General features: G+C 47.5%; 1 protein-coding gene across 2 annotated transcripts in view; it reads right to left on the bottom strand.

Moving 5' to 3' along the window:
* Nucleotides 1–15,257, bottom strand: part of STK10 (serine/threonine kinase 10) — a 70,495-nt gene that overhangs the window by 3,919 nt on the left and 51,319 nt on the right. For both annotated transcript variants that reach the window (XM_035105292.3, XM_088661837.1), the window contains 10 exons: nt 13,969–14,553; nt 10,703–10,833; nt 8,934–9,057; nt 5,316–5,495; nt 4,528–4,620; nt 4,208–4,337; nt 3,109–3,233; nt 1,908–2,096; nt 897–1,022; nt 228–341 (listed from right to left, as the gene is read on the bottom strand). In XM_035105292.3, the coding sequence (XP_034961183.1) occupies nt 228–341; nt 897–1,022; nt 1,908–2,096; nt 3,109–3,233; nt 4,208–4,337; nt 4,528–4,620; nt 5,316–5,495; nt 8,934–9,057; nt 10,703–10,833; nt 13,969–14,553 (1,797 nt within the window). The remainder of the gene's footprint in view (nt 1–227; nt 342–896; nt 1,023–1,907; nt 2,097–3,108; nt 3,234–4,207; nt 4,338–4,527; nt 4,621–5,315; nt 5,496–8,933; nt 9,058–10,702; nt 10,834–13,968; nt 14,554–15,257) is intronic.

Below are 15,257 nucleotides of genomic sequence, written 5' to 3'. Positions count from 1 at the left end.
ATTATAAAAACAATTTTAAATCCAATAGAAATACAGACTGGAATAAAAATTACTGCTAGCATTTTAATGAGCACGAAGTATTCCTCCCCCCCCCCTGGAGTATTTGATTTGGCAAATTGATCTGAAAGTCAAAAGTTCAATACTGAAACTTTGATTCCCCGCCCGCCCCCCCCCAAAAAAATTCTAATGGTCTTTGAAGTTTTATTCCAACTTTCTTTAGCTGTCACCTTTTTCCGTGGCCTCAGCTTATCCCGCCAGTCCTTCAAGTTCTGATTGTGGTTTTCATCCAGAGCTTTCAGTTTCTGGGTCTCATGTTCAACCAAGAGATGGCACTTCTCATTCTATACAGATTTAAAACATCAGAAGAAAAACAAATGAGGGAAGCTCTGCAGAGCAAAAAGGTCAGTATCAAATCCAGCATCTCTGCTGACTTGATTTATAAACCCAACATGACTTTCCAAGACCAGGAAAGAACAAGATTAACTTCAAAAGCAACAAAATCCCAACTCATTCTATGCTCATTCCAGAAACCTTTTGCGTCCACTCAATTTGGAGTTAATGAATGTCATGGTTAGAGGCTGCTCAGCCACGAACCCCATTGAGAGGCTTTGGAAAATTCACCCTCTCCATGTCTATCATACCTCACAGGGTTGCTGTGAGGATTATATATACACCATCTTTATGGAGAGATAGGATGTAAAATGTCACGACATGCCAAAAGCAAAAACAAGAAATATTGAAGCACCTTTTCCATTTCTGGGAGGGTTTTGTTGTCAGGTAGGATGAACCAACTTTTCAGAATGGATGGCAGACTTTTCTCTATGAGCCAAACTAGTGGGATGCCACACCCCTCCCAAGCATACCTAAAGCTGAGCCAAAAGATGGTTTTGAGTTACCTGTAACTGTTGGAGTTCATTCACGTTGCTCTCACACTGGGCACTCATATCCTTCGTCTGTATCTCATGTTTCTGCTGCTGCTGCAGTCGCTCAGCTTTCTGCCTTTTTTCCTCCTGCTGTGCAAACTGAAACAGAAGGGAGCAACCCAACATCACCATCATTAACTGTGGTTTTAAATTACCAGGCTATGTTCGCAGGAATTTTAAACATGTCTCCCTACATTTTATATATATATACCAGGAGCTAGAATGCTGCACGTTGAAGACATGGAGGGTCACCAATGTGAGAACAATTTATTTTCAGGGGGAAATGCCCCCTCTCAGCTTCTGCACTAGGAATAAGACCCTCAAATACATGTACTCCTTTGATATCTGTTGGTGTGAGGACAATATGATCTGATTCCATGGCACCTTGTATTAGTTGCACCACAGGTGCCAGAGCAATGCAGGGGGCATAGCTATGACATTCCCACCCTTCCATGAAACCATGTGTTGCAGGAAGGTTTCTTGAGCTACCCACTGTCTGAAACCTTCTAGCAGTATTAACTTGTGCTTTATATAGCACTGGAGCTTAAAATGTCAGTGATATCAGATGGAACTGAGCAAATATCTGTCAACAGCCTGGACCAGTGGCTTCTGGAAGTACGTGCTGTTGAGCAAGGGACCCTCCATGTATAGTCTACAATCCTGCTTTCCAGCCTCACATTGGGCGAAAGATTCCTGAATTGCGGGAAGTTGGACTAGATGATCCTCATCATCCCTTCCAACTCTACAATTTTATGATTAACAGTCCTCGCTTGCAGGAATCCGAATGCAATGTCACTGCCTCTCAGCCTAACCTACCTCACAGGTTTGTTGTGGGGGTTAATGAATGAGTGGGTAGGGGAATTGTGTGTGCTACCCCATTGGAGAAAAAGGTGTGATATAGATGAATGAATAGATGGATGAATGAGTGAATGCAAGCGCCACAAATCGAATCCTTCCGTCAAGGGTCCTAGTGCTACCCTTCACCTGTTTTATCTTCTCCCTCTGTTCTGAGGCGCTTCCACTGGAGCTGATATGGAGGCTCTTCTTATACATGGCCATGCGGGTCTTCCCTTCGCTCCTCTGAATTTTGGGGAGACGGCCTTTCTCTTGCTGCTGCCGGATTTTCAGCTGCTCCATCATTCGCTGGTTATACCGTTGCATTTGCTCACGCTCCTGGAATAGCAACGGCAGCCCAGGGTTGGGGTGCGGGGTGAGGAGAGGTGAGTCAGTACAATAAATGTTGCAAGTTTACAGTCAAAGCAAATGGTGACATTGGATATTTGACCAGGGTAATATTCAACAGACCACAAAGGGGACAGACAAGTTTAGTTTAAGGAAAACAAAACCACTTCTATGAAGATTCACCATGGCTTACTCCAGGCGCCCAGTCAGATAAAAGCTAATGGAAATGCAACAGGCACTACTATGGCAAGAATACTTTGACATCAGTCCTATTGAAGCACACTTACTCACTCACACAAACTAACCACCTGCATGGGAAAGAGGTTTTGTGCTGGCCTAGGTTGATGAGAGCTGTAGTCAAAAACATTTGGGGGCACCAGAATGGTGAAGGCTGGTGTAAAGTAAGTGGTAGAATCTTGTTCATTGGAGGTTTGTAAGCAGAGGTTGGATTGTCATCTGTCAGGGATTTTTCAGCTGCGATTCCTGCATTGCTGGGAATTGGTCCAGATCAGTGTTTCCCAACCTTGGGTCTTCAGCTGTTTTTGGACTACAACTCCCATCATTCCTAGCTAGCAAGACCAGTGGTCAGGGATTATGGGAACTGTAGTCAGAAAACAGCTGGAGACCCAAGATTGGGCAACACTGATCTAGATGATCCTTTGGGTTCTATCCAACTCTACAATTCTATGAGTCTATGAATCTATAAGCACAAAACTGTACTCCTATAACTGACCATAGTTATTCCCTCTCCGGGCTTACTATGTTTGACTGCACTGACTATGGTTAAATATATGCAGTACTCTCTTACTTGGGCTCTTACCATTACAGTTTCATGTCTTCACCATGTTGCAGCCACACACCCAATGCAAGCAAGCAAGCAACAGGGAGGCCATTTTCTGTAAATCTGCTGAGGTCAATTCTTTTACAGCAACTCCACACCTTGCTCATCCGTAGGAAGCATTAGAGTCATTAAAGAAAATAAAGCAGACTGAAACCCTGCTACCTTCTCGTGTTTCCGGAGCAGTTCATGCCTCTGGAGGAAATACTGGTCTTTCAGCTGTTGCTTAATAAGCTGGTGTTTCTCCTGTAGGTGGTGCTCTTCCAGATCCCAGATTGTAGCTTCCCGATCTGAGAAAAAGGTATAAAATGTCCTATGGCAGGCATAGCCAAACTTGGCCCTCCAGATGTTTTGGGGCTACAACTCCCTAGCTCACAGGACCAGTGGTCAGGGATGATGGGAATTGTAGTTCCAAAACATCTGGAGGGACAAGTTTGCCTTGTCACATGGGGGAGGCCAGCATTTGGTGTGTCCCCCCCCTCCTCAAAGCTGGGAAAGTGCTAGCCAGGTTTTGGGAAGGAGGTGGGAGGATTCCAAGACCCTGCCGGAGCCCTCACATCTCTTTCTCAAAGCCCAGCGCTTCGCTTACCTAGCTTTGGGAAGGCAACGTGAAGGCAGCACGAGGGCTGCCCAAAAAGGCATCGAGGGCAGCATGAGGCCCTTGTTGGACCACCCTGGACTAAATGAAGTCTGACCCCAGGCTCAGTTATTGTCCCTTTACGTCTTTTATACTCCTGCAACCGCTGGTGCTCCCAGGTCCATACTTAAGGGGTGAGATGATAAGAAGGGCAGGAATTTATTTGGGCAGAGGTGCAGAAGGCATGAAAGAAGGATGCGGAAGGGGCAGAAAGGCAGCTAGAGAATCCTTGCAGTTAAGAGAAAAGTGCTATACCCCCTTCCCCCCTTCCAAGGCTGTATTGTGTCTATAAGCTATTGGGGAAAACTGCAACTTGAGACTGCTTGGCTACTCTTTCCAAATTACATTGCTCGTTAATATTACTACTATTGAACGCTTTGACAGGATGTGGCATGCTTTTTGCTATTGTCTTTGGCGCTATCTCACCTGTTCACTTATAGTTATGTCAATAACTCTCTTGAAGGAAACTCACCCCGCCTGGTGTCTTAGATGCTTTGAATCCCATTCCCATCAGCCCTAGCATGCCTGACTAATGGGAGCTGTAGTCCATCAACATCTGGAGGGCACCAAGTTAAGAGAAATACCCTCCCCACTTTTTTTTGGGGGGGGGAAGAGACACCCTCTCACCTCTCATAAGCTGTTGTTTTTTGTTGAGGCACTCTCGCTCCTTGTCACAGATCTCCTTCCGATTTTGGGTGGTGATATTCTTCATGGCCTGTTCCAGATCCTCAGCCTGTTTGGCTTCAAACTCTTGCTCCTGGAAGAAAGGAGACAGTAGCAAAAGAGATGCTCTTATTGGTATGATGCCTAAAGCTTTTTTATGAGTGAGAGCAGGATGGGTGGTATGATTCTGCTGCCTTCCTCATCCTGATAACTGGGAGGCAGGGAATCAAATGTGTCCATATGGGTCTTGGCCTCACCATGGACTTAATATCTCTAGAGCTTACCATGACTTGCTTTCTCTGTGCAAACTCCTCCATCTTTGTTTTCATGGTCCCCTTGCGCTGTTGTCGTGGAAGCTTCTCAATGTCACTCTTGAGCTTGAAACGAAAGACACAAGCAAAAGTTCTTACTGGTCCAATTTCCTAATAAGTCTGAGCAAAAGTGATTTATCACATTGGCTGTGTTGCCTGATGGCTGGGCTTTAAATCCACCAGCTTTATGCTGACATTATGCTATCACTTTGATCTGCTTTCATTTCGCCCTCACCTATATTTCTGTTAGTGTTTCTTGAGTCTCTTGTTTCTGGGTGGTGGTGGTGGTGATTACTTTTACATTCTTGCCTGGCAGCATAATTACAGACAAGTGAATTTAGAAAAAAGGTAGGGAACCCTCAGGGCCCAGGAACAGAATGTGACCCTTTGGCCTCTACCTGGCCCTCAGGAATCTCTAGGTCACGCCCTGGCTGCACCCCTACCCAGCTCCTCAAGTGCTTTTGCCTGGATGGAATGTGCCCCTGAGCTGTGACAATGGAGGATGGGCAGGTGTCTGTCTGTCTGTGTGCATTTGCATAGCTTGTTTTGCTGCTCCCTGTTCTCTCTCCTACCTTTCTTCAGCACCCCTAAATCTTGGCACTCTGCCCTCAGCTTCCCTTCCCTTGCACAGCTTGTCTGTGACATGAGAACACCTCAGCCAATGACAGCAGGAGGACTGAGAGGGCTTTCGGATAGGCCAGTGCCAACAACTAAACCTAAGATTTCCCTGTGCAAGATTTTGGCCCAGTATCGACTTTCACCTCCTTCTTTTTTTGCTTCAGCTGCTCCTGAAATTTAACAAGATCTCGTTCCTGCTCAGCACGGATACGCTTGGACTCTTCACGGCGGCGCAGCGTGTGGTCCTGCTCCATCTTTTCAATTTGCTGCTTCTGCTGACGTTCCAGATTTTCCAGTTCGGTGTCATAGAATTTCTTCTTTGTCTATACGAGACCAAAGAGGACATTCAGACTTCCTTATACTTAGCTGAGAGTTTTGATTACGTTAGTATTTTTCATTATTTAGTTAATAAAGCAAAGTGCAAAGGCACAACTTAAAATGAATCCACCTTAAAACTTTTTTTGAACATATCCAAATCTTGTTGCATCTCTGAGCATTAGCAGTTCTAAATATTGAAGGCACATTGCCTGGGGATACCGTAGTACATCCTTGGGAGTCTCTCTTCCCATACAAGCACCTCACACATCAACAGGGGGCTTTCCCAGACCTACCTGGAGATGTTGTAGATTGGACATTCTGCATGCAAAGCAAATCCTCTACCACTTGGCTACAGTCTTATTCCCTATATGGGGAGAGACCATGACAGGGCCCTTTCAGTAGTGGCCTCTGTCCTATGGAACTCATAAGCCTAGGGAAGCTTGCCTCACTATTCTGAAACCAGAATAAGAAACCAGAGTTTCTAAACTACTGGTCTACATCTTGTGGGTCGGGTCCCAATAGTGGTTCGTGACCTGACCCAAGGAGGGTTGCAACAGGAACACTGCCACCGTGAAAATATATGGGAAAAGATTAAGAAATGAGTCCCCAAATGCATCTTTGGGGGTTAAATGGTAGGTATGAAAAAGGCTGAAGATACCTGTTCTAAACAATAAGAAAAGGATTAAAAATATGTTTTATGAGGTGGTATTGCGATTTTTTAAAAAAATTAAGCTCATACCCTGAAGGTTTTGTGAATATTACAGTATTCGTAAAAAGGTTAATTTGTGAGAAATGTGAGTTGCTTTAATTGCTTCCATAGTTGATATTGTTTCTTTGCATGCCATGTTTTCAATACATACATACATACACACACACACACACACTGTATATTCCGGCGTATAAGACGACCCCTAACTTTTCCAGTTAAAATATAGAGTTTGGGATATACTCGCCGTATAAGAAATACGACCCGGCGTATAAGATGACCCCCGACTGTTGAGAAGGTTTTCCTGGTTTAAAAATAGTCTTATACGCAGGAATATACAGTATATATTACTCTGTGTAAGCTACCTCTGACTATCAGAGTGACACAGAAATGGAAGAGAACAGTAAACAAGCTGCAGTAGTCTTCTAGTTCACACACACACACATATGGCAGGGAGCAGACTAGGAGCTTGAAGTGTGTGACAACATTCTCTCCTGCCACACACATGGATCACCTGAGCAGCACTGCCTTCTGACACATTTAGCAGCAGAGATGCCTGGAGGGCATGAGCTGGAGCACTGCAAGCAGATGAGATGGCTGCATCTGCTTACAGGCTGTGGCTGAAGCAGAACAGGAAAGAATGCTCACCCGCCTTTTCCTCATGGGAAGGAGAAAATATCTGCCAGCAGCATGACTGAAACCAGCGCACAGGATTTCGGCAGAGTTTTACAAGAATATCTGGGCTAAACCAACCCAGTGAGAGGAGAGGCTGGCTGAAGAAACACCCAATAATGGAACAGTCTGCATGTGCAAAGAACACTTCCCCACCCCACTTTCCATACTACAGTGCCTGTGTAGCTATTGCACCTCCTCCAAAACCATTCACACCTTCAGAAAGCCTTCTTCCCAAGAGAGATCTTAACTTACATAAGGGTGAGAAATGGAAACATTTTCCAAACATACTGAGGCTTAAGCACAGCAGAGGCCTAATGAAAATGCATTGTGTGGGTCACACATTTAACTGCTGCAGACAGAGCTACTGACATACTGAGCTCCACTTTAAAGGAAGGCTGGGAAGGAACCAAGTCACCCCACTTGTCACTCTAGCTCAGTATTGGCTACATTGACTAGCAGGGTCTCTCTGGGATTTGACAGGGGCCACTGTCTGACGTTCCCTTAAGTGGAGCACAGTGCATGACATTGCTAGAGGCACCTTGTGTGTGGGATTTTGGCAGGGACCCAGCTCAGCCCTGTAAAACATTTACCTGTGGTTTCCTAAGGTCAGTCTCAGTCAATCTACTGCAGGCATCCCCAAGCTTTGGCCCTGCAGATGTTTCGGACTACAATTCCCATCATCCCTGACCGCTAGTCCTGTTAGCTAGGGATCATGGGAGTTGGTAGGCCAAAACATCTGGAGGGCCGCAGGTTGGGGATGCCTGATCTACTGGCACAGATCTTTGAAAGCCTAATAACCTTTTGCAACCCCCGTTGTACACCCCTTGCCATTCTTTTAACTGTATGCTGTGGGGCTGGGAAGGGAAAGGAGGGAGGAGCTAGCTTTAGCAAGACTTAAAATATGGAACAAGCACACATGCTGCAGAAAACTGGGGACTCCAGCCCCCAAATATGTGCTCTCGCTTTTAAGCAGAAATGAAAATGTGGAATAACTTCATGAGAGAGTTCAGAAAATTGTTAGGCATATGAGGATATGGGGAGTGCCACAATAGCTGTGAATGTGTTGTGTTGCAGTTTCAGCAAATGTCTCGTTATTTTTGATTCCGCAAGATTTCCGTAAAATTTGAAGGCATACAGGAACAAGCTGAAACCGTTCCTCAATTAAAAATATGACATTGTCTCCTTATCCTGTCAGGTTTAACACACAGGAAGAAACACACACTTTGAAGCTTCCAGCCTATGCTAAGCTATTCTTTGCAGGAATGCCATAACGTGGCTTCAGAGATGTCACTTTTCTTCTTGGCCAGATTTAAAAACCAACACTGACAGAAAGAAAAAGAACATCACATCAAGAAGTTCTGCTGAAAGGCTCCAGAGGGCTCCAGAATATGTAAAAGTACACATGTATTTATTGGGGGGAGGAATAGCCTGAAAAAAATGTCACAATTTTTATATATATATTTTTTAAAGAGGGGGGTGGAATATATTTGAAACTGAGAAAGATTCACATAGGGTTTTAAGGCCTCTTGTTTTGATTCCACAACATTTCTTTTTGACCCCCTCAAAAGCTGCGCCATTGCAGCAGACCTCTCCAGCATCCTCTTAAGCAGAGGCTTGACAGGCATATGTCAAGAATGCTTTGATGGTGTTTCCTGCTTGGCAGGGGGTTGGACTGGATGGCCCTTGTGGTCTCTTCCAACTCTATGATTCTATGATCCAAGGTGACCACCTTGTCAAACTGCCGCAAAGAAATGGTCTTGTGCCACAAGAGCAGCACCAGAGCACAGCTAATGCCAGACCGGATGGAAATGTCCACTTACAATGGCCCTTCCCCTCGCCACATAGCCCCAGCAAATGGAGGGGAAAGCTAATGATTCCATCAACATGCCTCCAGTTTCATTCCTGGTGGCTAGCGTTCTGCCTAGTCTGGCTAACAGGCTATACAATATATGCCTCGTGAATAGCATGCTTCTCCTCTCCTCTCCGCTTCCCACCAGCATGTGGCCTGATATCTTTGAATAAGAGAGAGGGAAGAGGAATTTGGCTTCTCTTTGCCGCGTACGTGCATTTCCTGCTCAAAGCGCTTCAGCATTTGCTCCAACTGCAGGTGATGCTTGCTGGTCAGCTGGGTCTGGTTCCGGTGCTCCTCTTTCTGAAGCAGACGCAGCTCTCGCAGCTCCTGGCGCCTGTAGGATTAAAGTGGAGAAGAAGTTCAGGAACGGAGGACCAGTTCTCCCTGTACTGCCAGGGCAGGCGGTCTCTGGAAGCTAAAAAAAGGGAGGGGGAGACAAGGAGCACAATCCATACTAAAATAACAAGAGTGGTGTCTGACTGAGTGTTCCTAGTGTCAGAAACGTTGCTTCAAGGAGTTGCTGCCTCCTTGTGTCATAGCTACACTTCTCACCACTTGTCCCTTTCAGGCAGGATATTGAGAAGGGGCTGCTTCCCTGTCTGCTGGCCTTGAATTATTCACCTTCCTTGTACTGACACTTTGAATAAATAGACGTACAATATGACCCCCCACTGAACTATGAGGAAGCATACCTCACTGAATGAAGCCCAGTGGGCTCAGACAAATGCTACAAGCTATAGTCGTGGGTCTCCCCTGATTCTTTTTAAATCGAGGTTTAGAAAGTTGGTGTCACCTGTCAGATTTTGTTTAGGTTGTAGACCTATCAACAAGGTAAGGTTTTCGAAAAGTATGCTTTTGGAGCTCTGTGAAGAGAAGTACCTGAATTTGCTGTTAGACCAGGGGTCCCCCAAACTAAGGCCCGGGGGCCGGATGCGGCCCAACTGCCTTCTAAATCTGGCCCGTGGATGGTCCATGAATCAGCATGTTTTTATATGAGTAGAATGTGTCCTTTTATTTAAAATGCATCTCTGGGTTATTTGTGGAGCATAGGAATTCATTCACATTTTTTTTTTCAAAATATAGTCCGGCCCCCCACAAGGTCTGAGGGACAGTGGACCAGCCCCCTGCTGAAAAAGTTTGCTGACCCCTGTGTTAGACACTTATCAGAAACTGCTGTACTTCTACAGTGAAGTCCCTATTGATCCCCTAGTTCAGTAAAGAGGATGGGAAGGAAGGGAGGGAGGGAGGGAGGGAGGGAGAGAGAGAGAGAGAGAGAGAGAGAGAGAGAGAGAGAGAGAGAGAAAGAAAGAAAGAAAGAAAGAAAGAAAGAAAGAAAGAAAGAAAGAAAGAAAGAAAGAATCCTAAACTCATAGGTCAGTATTTATATTGATTTTATGCAAAAAAACAAACAAACCAAGACTAAGTTATGGGCTCTGGACCACAGACCAGAGCAGTTTAAAGGCTGTTCACTGTCTGGCACCAGGCTATATGGCAGTGCTACTGCCAGGTTTTTGGTCCACACCATCCTTGATGAGCACCTTGACTGCTCATGTCCACCATTTGTCATGTCAGAGAGGAAACCTATGAATTTGAAGACAGTCATTTCACTAAGCAGGAGAACCACCAGAAGTGGCACTTAAAAGTAACAGAACAAAAACCGGTCGGGCTTTACAAACACTCCTAACAAGCTGCTATATACACCATATAGCAAAAACCTTGATTTGTGCACTCACAATAGGCTCTGGAAATGGCCATAACTCCCTGTTACTCATAAGGAAATAATGTTTTCACAGATCTGCCGCTTCCTGCCATATTTTTAATTGCTCAAAGTATATAGCTTGATGAATCCCTTGGTTCCATACCACTTCATACAACTCTATGGAGAAAGTGAAAAGCACAGAGAAAACTATATTCTGAGAAAGCCTGGTGTGTCCATATCTCCACCCCACCCAAAAAAATCTCCCTGATTTTCAGCTTGCCTGAGGAATCTCATCTCTTCATCTTTCTTCTCATCCTCACTGATGATTTTTGAGGTAGTGACGCTCACTTCTACTCCATCCACAACAAATCTCCTGGTCCGTTTCAGTGTCATCTTCTGCATTTTTGCATCCTATGTAATCAATCAAATGTTTATTATGGTGAACCAACCATTAAAGAAAATTTTGTTTATATATATATATATCAGTCTAACAAGAACAAAGGTGACTAAAGTTGGGAACTAACAATCACAGGGGGTCTAGGATATATTACAACATTCAGATTTATTACCACCTGCCCAATAATGGTTTTATCAGACTCTTCAAGGAAGATAACTCAGGAGAGACTTTAAAAAACAGCTATCTCATGTAGGGATAAATTTTGTGTCCTGACACCTTGATAGAATCAACCATTAAAACAAATAAACACACACACAGTTTCAAGCTCTACATGACTGCAAGGACAGCAACAATCTTTGAAGTGAAATTTAGCAAATCTGTGTAGGATCTTGGAGGGTTAAATGCTAACATGTGCTGACAAATGTGCTTTGCTGTATTTAGGTATCACATGCTATTAATTCAGCAAAAGAAACAGAGATAAAGAACAAAAAAGAAAAAATGTTGGATTGGGGAGATTAAGACATAATTTCAGGGCCATCTTAAGCATGCCCGGTGCCGTGGTGCGACAGACCCCTCCGGCACCTCCCCTCCCCGTTTCCCAGCGCGGCGGGCGGGTGCTGCCTGTAGTGCGGCTGCCGCAGGCGCAGCTGCACTGTGCCACCCAGCCTGCGGTAGGGGCAGCCCTGGGCCAGGGGGCGCTGCCCACCCCCTGTTGCGACGCCCCTGCATGCGGCGGAGGCGGCCCCAGGCCCGCACACCTCCGGAGAGCGGCCTGAAGCCGCTGAACAGTGGAGGCACGCCTGGGGCAGCCTCAGCCGCGCCTCTCAGTGGGCGCAGCGATGCCCCGGTGGACTGGCGCCATGGCACCCCGCGCCGCCGGGGGCAGGCCTGGAGCTGGCCCTGCATAATTTAATGCACACCTGACTATCCTACAGTTATTTTAAAGAAGAGCATCACTATTGTCAGGAGCAGTGGGTTGGTGTGAGAAGAGAACAGAAAGAAGCAAACATTTCTTCCAAAGAGACTCAAATTCTGAGAGGGAACCAAAAGTGCAAATCAGGCTTTCCACAAGTATGCTTCACTTGCATAATCAGAAATATTTACAGCATATTTAAATTTCTGCTAATCTGAAGTAATTTCAGGAATGAGTAGGGGGAGAGTAAAGTTCAGAAAAGAACAGTCTACTGCAGGGGTGTCAAACTCAAATTCATCGGGGGCCGCATCAGAATTTTTGGTCACCCTCAAAGGGCCGGTTGTATCTGTAGGGAAAATACCCTTTAAAAGAGGTATCAGGGGGGGGTCAGGGGGGAAGAGGGGGGAGGACAAACCCAGCTTTAAAATGGACCACCTTTGACTCTCAATGCCCACGGGGTCTACTGGTGGCAGAAGTGGACTTGTGGGGGGAGGGAGGGAAGAAGGATGGAGTATATATATTATGTTTTGCTCTGTTTTGTCTATATTAAAATCAATAAAAATTATTTTTAAAAAAAGACTTTAAAGGCATGCACAGCAACATTACCTTTTTGTGCAGGGAGTGCGGGCGGGTGGCGGCGAGGCAGCAGGTTAGTGGTGTTGGCGGGGGCCTGATCCGGCCCTAGGCCGAGTGGGGGAGGCGGCGATCTGGTGGGAGGCTAGCGACGGCGGCGGGAGGCCGCTAGCGCTGGAGGCGGGGCTCGATCCGGCCGTGGGCCAAGCGATGGAGGCGGCAGGAGGCCGCTAGCGACGGAGGCAGGGCCCGATCCGGCCATAGCCCGAGTGCCAGAGGCGGCGGGAGGCCGCTAGCGGCAGAGGCGGGGCCCGATCCGGCCGTAGGCCGAGCGATGGAGGTGGCGGGAGGCCGCTAGCGGTGGAGGAGGGGCCCAATCCGGCCGTAGCCAGAGTGCCAGAGGCGGCGGGAGGCCGCTAGCGGCGGAGGCAGGGCTCGATCTGGCCGTAGGCCGGGCGCTGGAGGCGACGGGAGGCCGCTAGCGGTGGAGGAGGGGCCCGATCCGGCCGTAGGCCGAGCACTGGAGGCGGCGAGAGGCCGCTAGCGGCGGAGGCAGGGCTCGATCCGGCCGTAGGCCGGGCGCTGGAGGCGACGGGAGGCCGCTAGCGGTGGAGGAGGGGCCCGATCCGGCCGTAGGCCGAGCGCTGGAGGCGGGGAGAGGCCGCTAGCGCTGGAGGCGGGGCCCGATCCGGCCTTAGGCCGAGCGCTGGAGGCGGCGAGAGGCCGCTAGCGCTGGAGGCGGGGCCCGATCCGGCCATAGGCCGAGCGCTGGAGGCGGCGAGAGGCCGCTAGCGCTGGAGGCGGGGCCCGATCCGGCCATAGGCCGAGCGTTGGAGGCGGCGAGAGGCCGCTAGCGCTGGAGGCGGGGCCCAATCCGGCCATAGGCCGAGCGTTGGAGGCGGCGAGAGGCCGCTAGCGCTGGAGGCGGGGCCCGATCCGGCCATGGGCCGAGCGCTGAAGGAGGCGGTAGGCCGCTAGCGGAGGCGGCGGGGCCCGATCCGGCCGTGGGCCGAGCGCTAGTGGCGGCAGCGGGGGTGAAGGCTGGCGGCCACGCGGGCCACATGATGAGGTCTGGCGGGCCGGATTTGGCCCGCGGGCCTTGGGTTTGACACCCGTGGTCTACTGCCAAGTAAGGATGAGATGTTGGCAAGGGACAGGCAAAATGTAGCAGTGGCTAATGGCTAGCCAGTTCTCTAAGCATTCAAACAGAGCTTGAAAACACTCCTGAAATCATGAGTGCTAGAATGCCAACCTCCTCCCCACACCCTCCCAGAAGAAGTAGTAGTCAGGTTCTCACAACATCAGACATGCCTCTGGAGGCCAGAAGTTGTCATGGGCCTTGTGATGCCAGCTGGGATGGGGATGGCAGGATCTGTCAGAGAACTCTGGGATTGAAGGTGGGGAGAGTTCAGGCAGTGATGGGGAAGAAGGCTCCATTCCCAACACCACTGGACATCCCAGCAAGAGAGGAGGGGTTGATTGAGTTAGTACCTTTCTACAAATCAAGGAACAGTATTCACTAACACCCTCCCCCTTAAGTTGCAAAAGATGAATAAGGGAGGAAGTTCGTTGGAGAATGAGTTAAAGAGACATCTTGCTCAAAGTTTTGCTGAGTGAAGCCTGCATGATACACAAATCCCACTTGCTGAGCCCAAATTCTTACCTTAAGAGAGAGGGACCCGCTGCCTCTGTTCAGGGACAGGTCGGTAGACAAGGAGATATTGAGGTCCATGGTCTCTGAGGCACAGGTGCTACCTGAATCAGAGTCCTGCTTTGAGCTGCCATCCTCAAACTGAGAGGAAGAACTCAAACTCCCATTGGGGAGCTTTTCTTCTACCGGCGTCTCAAGGAGGCTGCTCTCTGACCGGCTATCCACATTTGAATCATCTTTGCTTACTGGTTCAGTGTCCTTATTGTTGTAGACAAGACTCCTGTTCTCTGCTGGCTTAACGTTCTTGTTGAGTTGCAGCAACTGGGGGCTGGTGTCTGGCTTTTCTTTGGCACTGGCTTCATCTGTGTAATCCTGAATTCCAGGCAAGTTTGTACTGCTGTTGTTTTTGCCTGGCTTTTCGTCGCTAGCCACTTCCTTTGAAACCTTGTTGCCCTGTCCATTTATAGCTTCAGTGACTTGCTGTAGAGGCAACTTGGGTCCATTGGCCACAAGTGACAAGCCGTTTTCTGGAGACTTCTCTTTTTGCAAACTTAGCTGGCTTGCCACAGAAGAGTCCCTCTTATTAGCATCAAGGGGCTGAGTAAAGAAAAGGGAAAGAGAAAGGTCATAAATTTTGACTTCGTTCTCATTAAAAAACTTAACTGAGAAGTCAAATACAGAACATATGCATTGAGAAATGTACTTTTTTTGTTAAAAAGAAAAAAGAAACAAGACCAAAATGTCCTCTGCCTCCGAATATTTGTAGTGTAAAGAGACCATTGAAACCTTGAACTAGCAGATCTTGTGTCTTCTACTTTTTGTTTCATTTCAAATAATTGATTAAATATATATATATATTCTATACTACCCTTCACCAGAGCAGAACTGATTTCAGAGCAGTTTACATAATTAAAAAGCTAGAAGATAAAAACACACGAATGAAACTGGCAGATAAAACAAGTACCATTAACAAGCTCGAAAAATTTGTCATGGCTGTGTTCTCTTAGGAAACTCTTTCCCACTGGATTCTCTGGGAGCTCTTTAAGCAATGACTGAAGACTCTACTCTCCCCTTTACATCTTGGGGGTTGAGTGGAAGGAGGAGTGAAGAAGATCTGCCCGCAATTCCTGACACAGATGAGGACCCCCTCAGGGACAGCAATTGCGTTGCTCTTCCCACTTTCAAATGTAGTTCCAGAGTTGGGAGGGAGAAGGAAACACACAACCACTCGTCCTCAACGCCCCCACCTCCCTTGAGGAGCCAGGCTTGCATTTCCTAATTGCAGCTTCAGTCAGAGAGAA

The sequence above is a fragment of the Zootoca vivipara genome, chromosome 2 (assembly GCF_965207765.1).
Source record: "Zootoca vivipara chromosome 2, rZooViv2.hap1.1, whole genome shotgun sequence".
In the NCBI taxonomy this organism is placed as follows: domain Eukaryota; kingdom Metazoa; phylum Chordata; class Lepidosauria; order Squamata; family Lacertidae; genus Zootoca; species Zootoca vivipara.
This window is presented reverse-complemented; position numbering and strand designations above follow the sequence as displayed.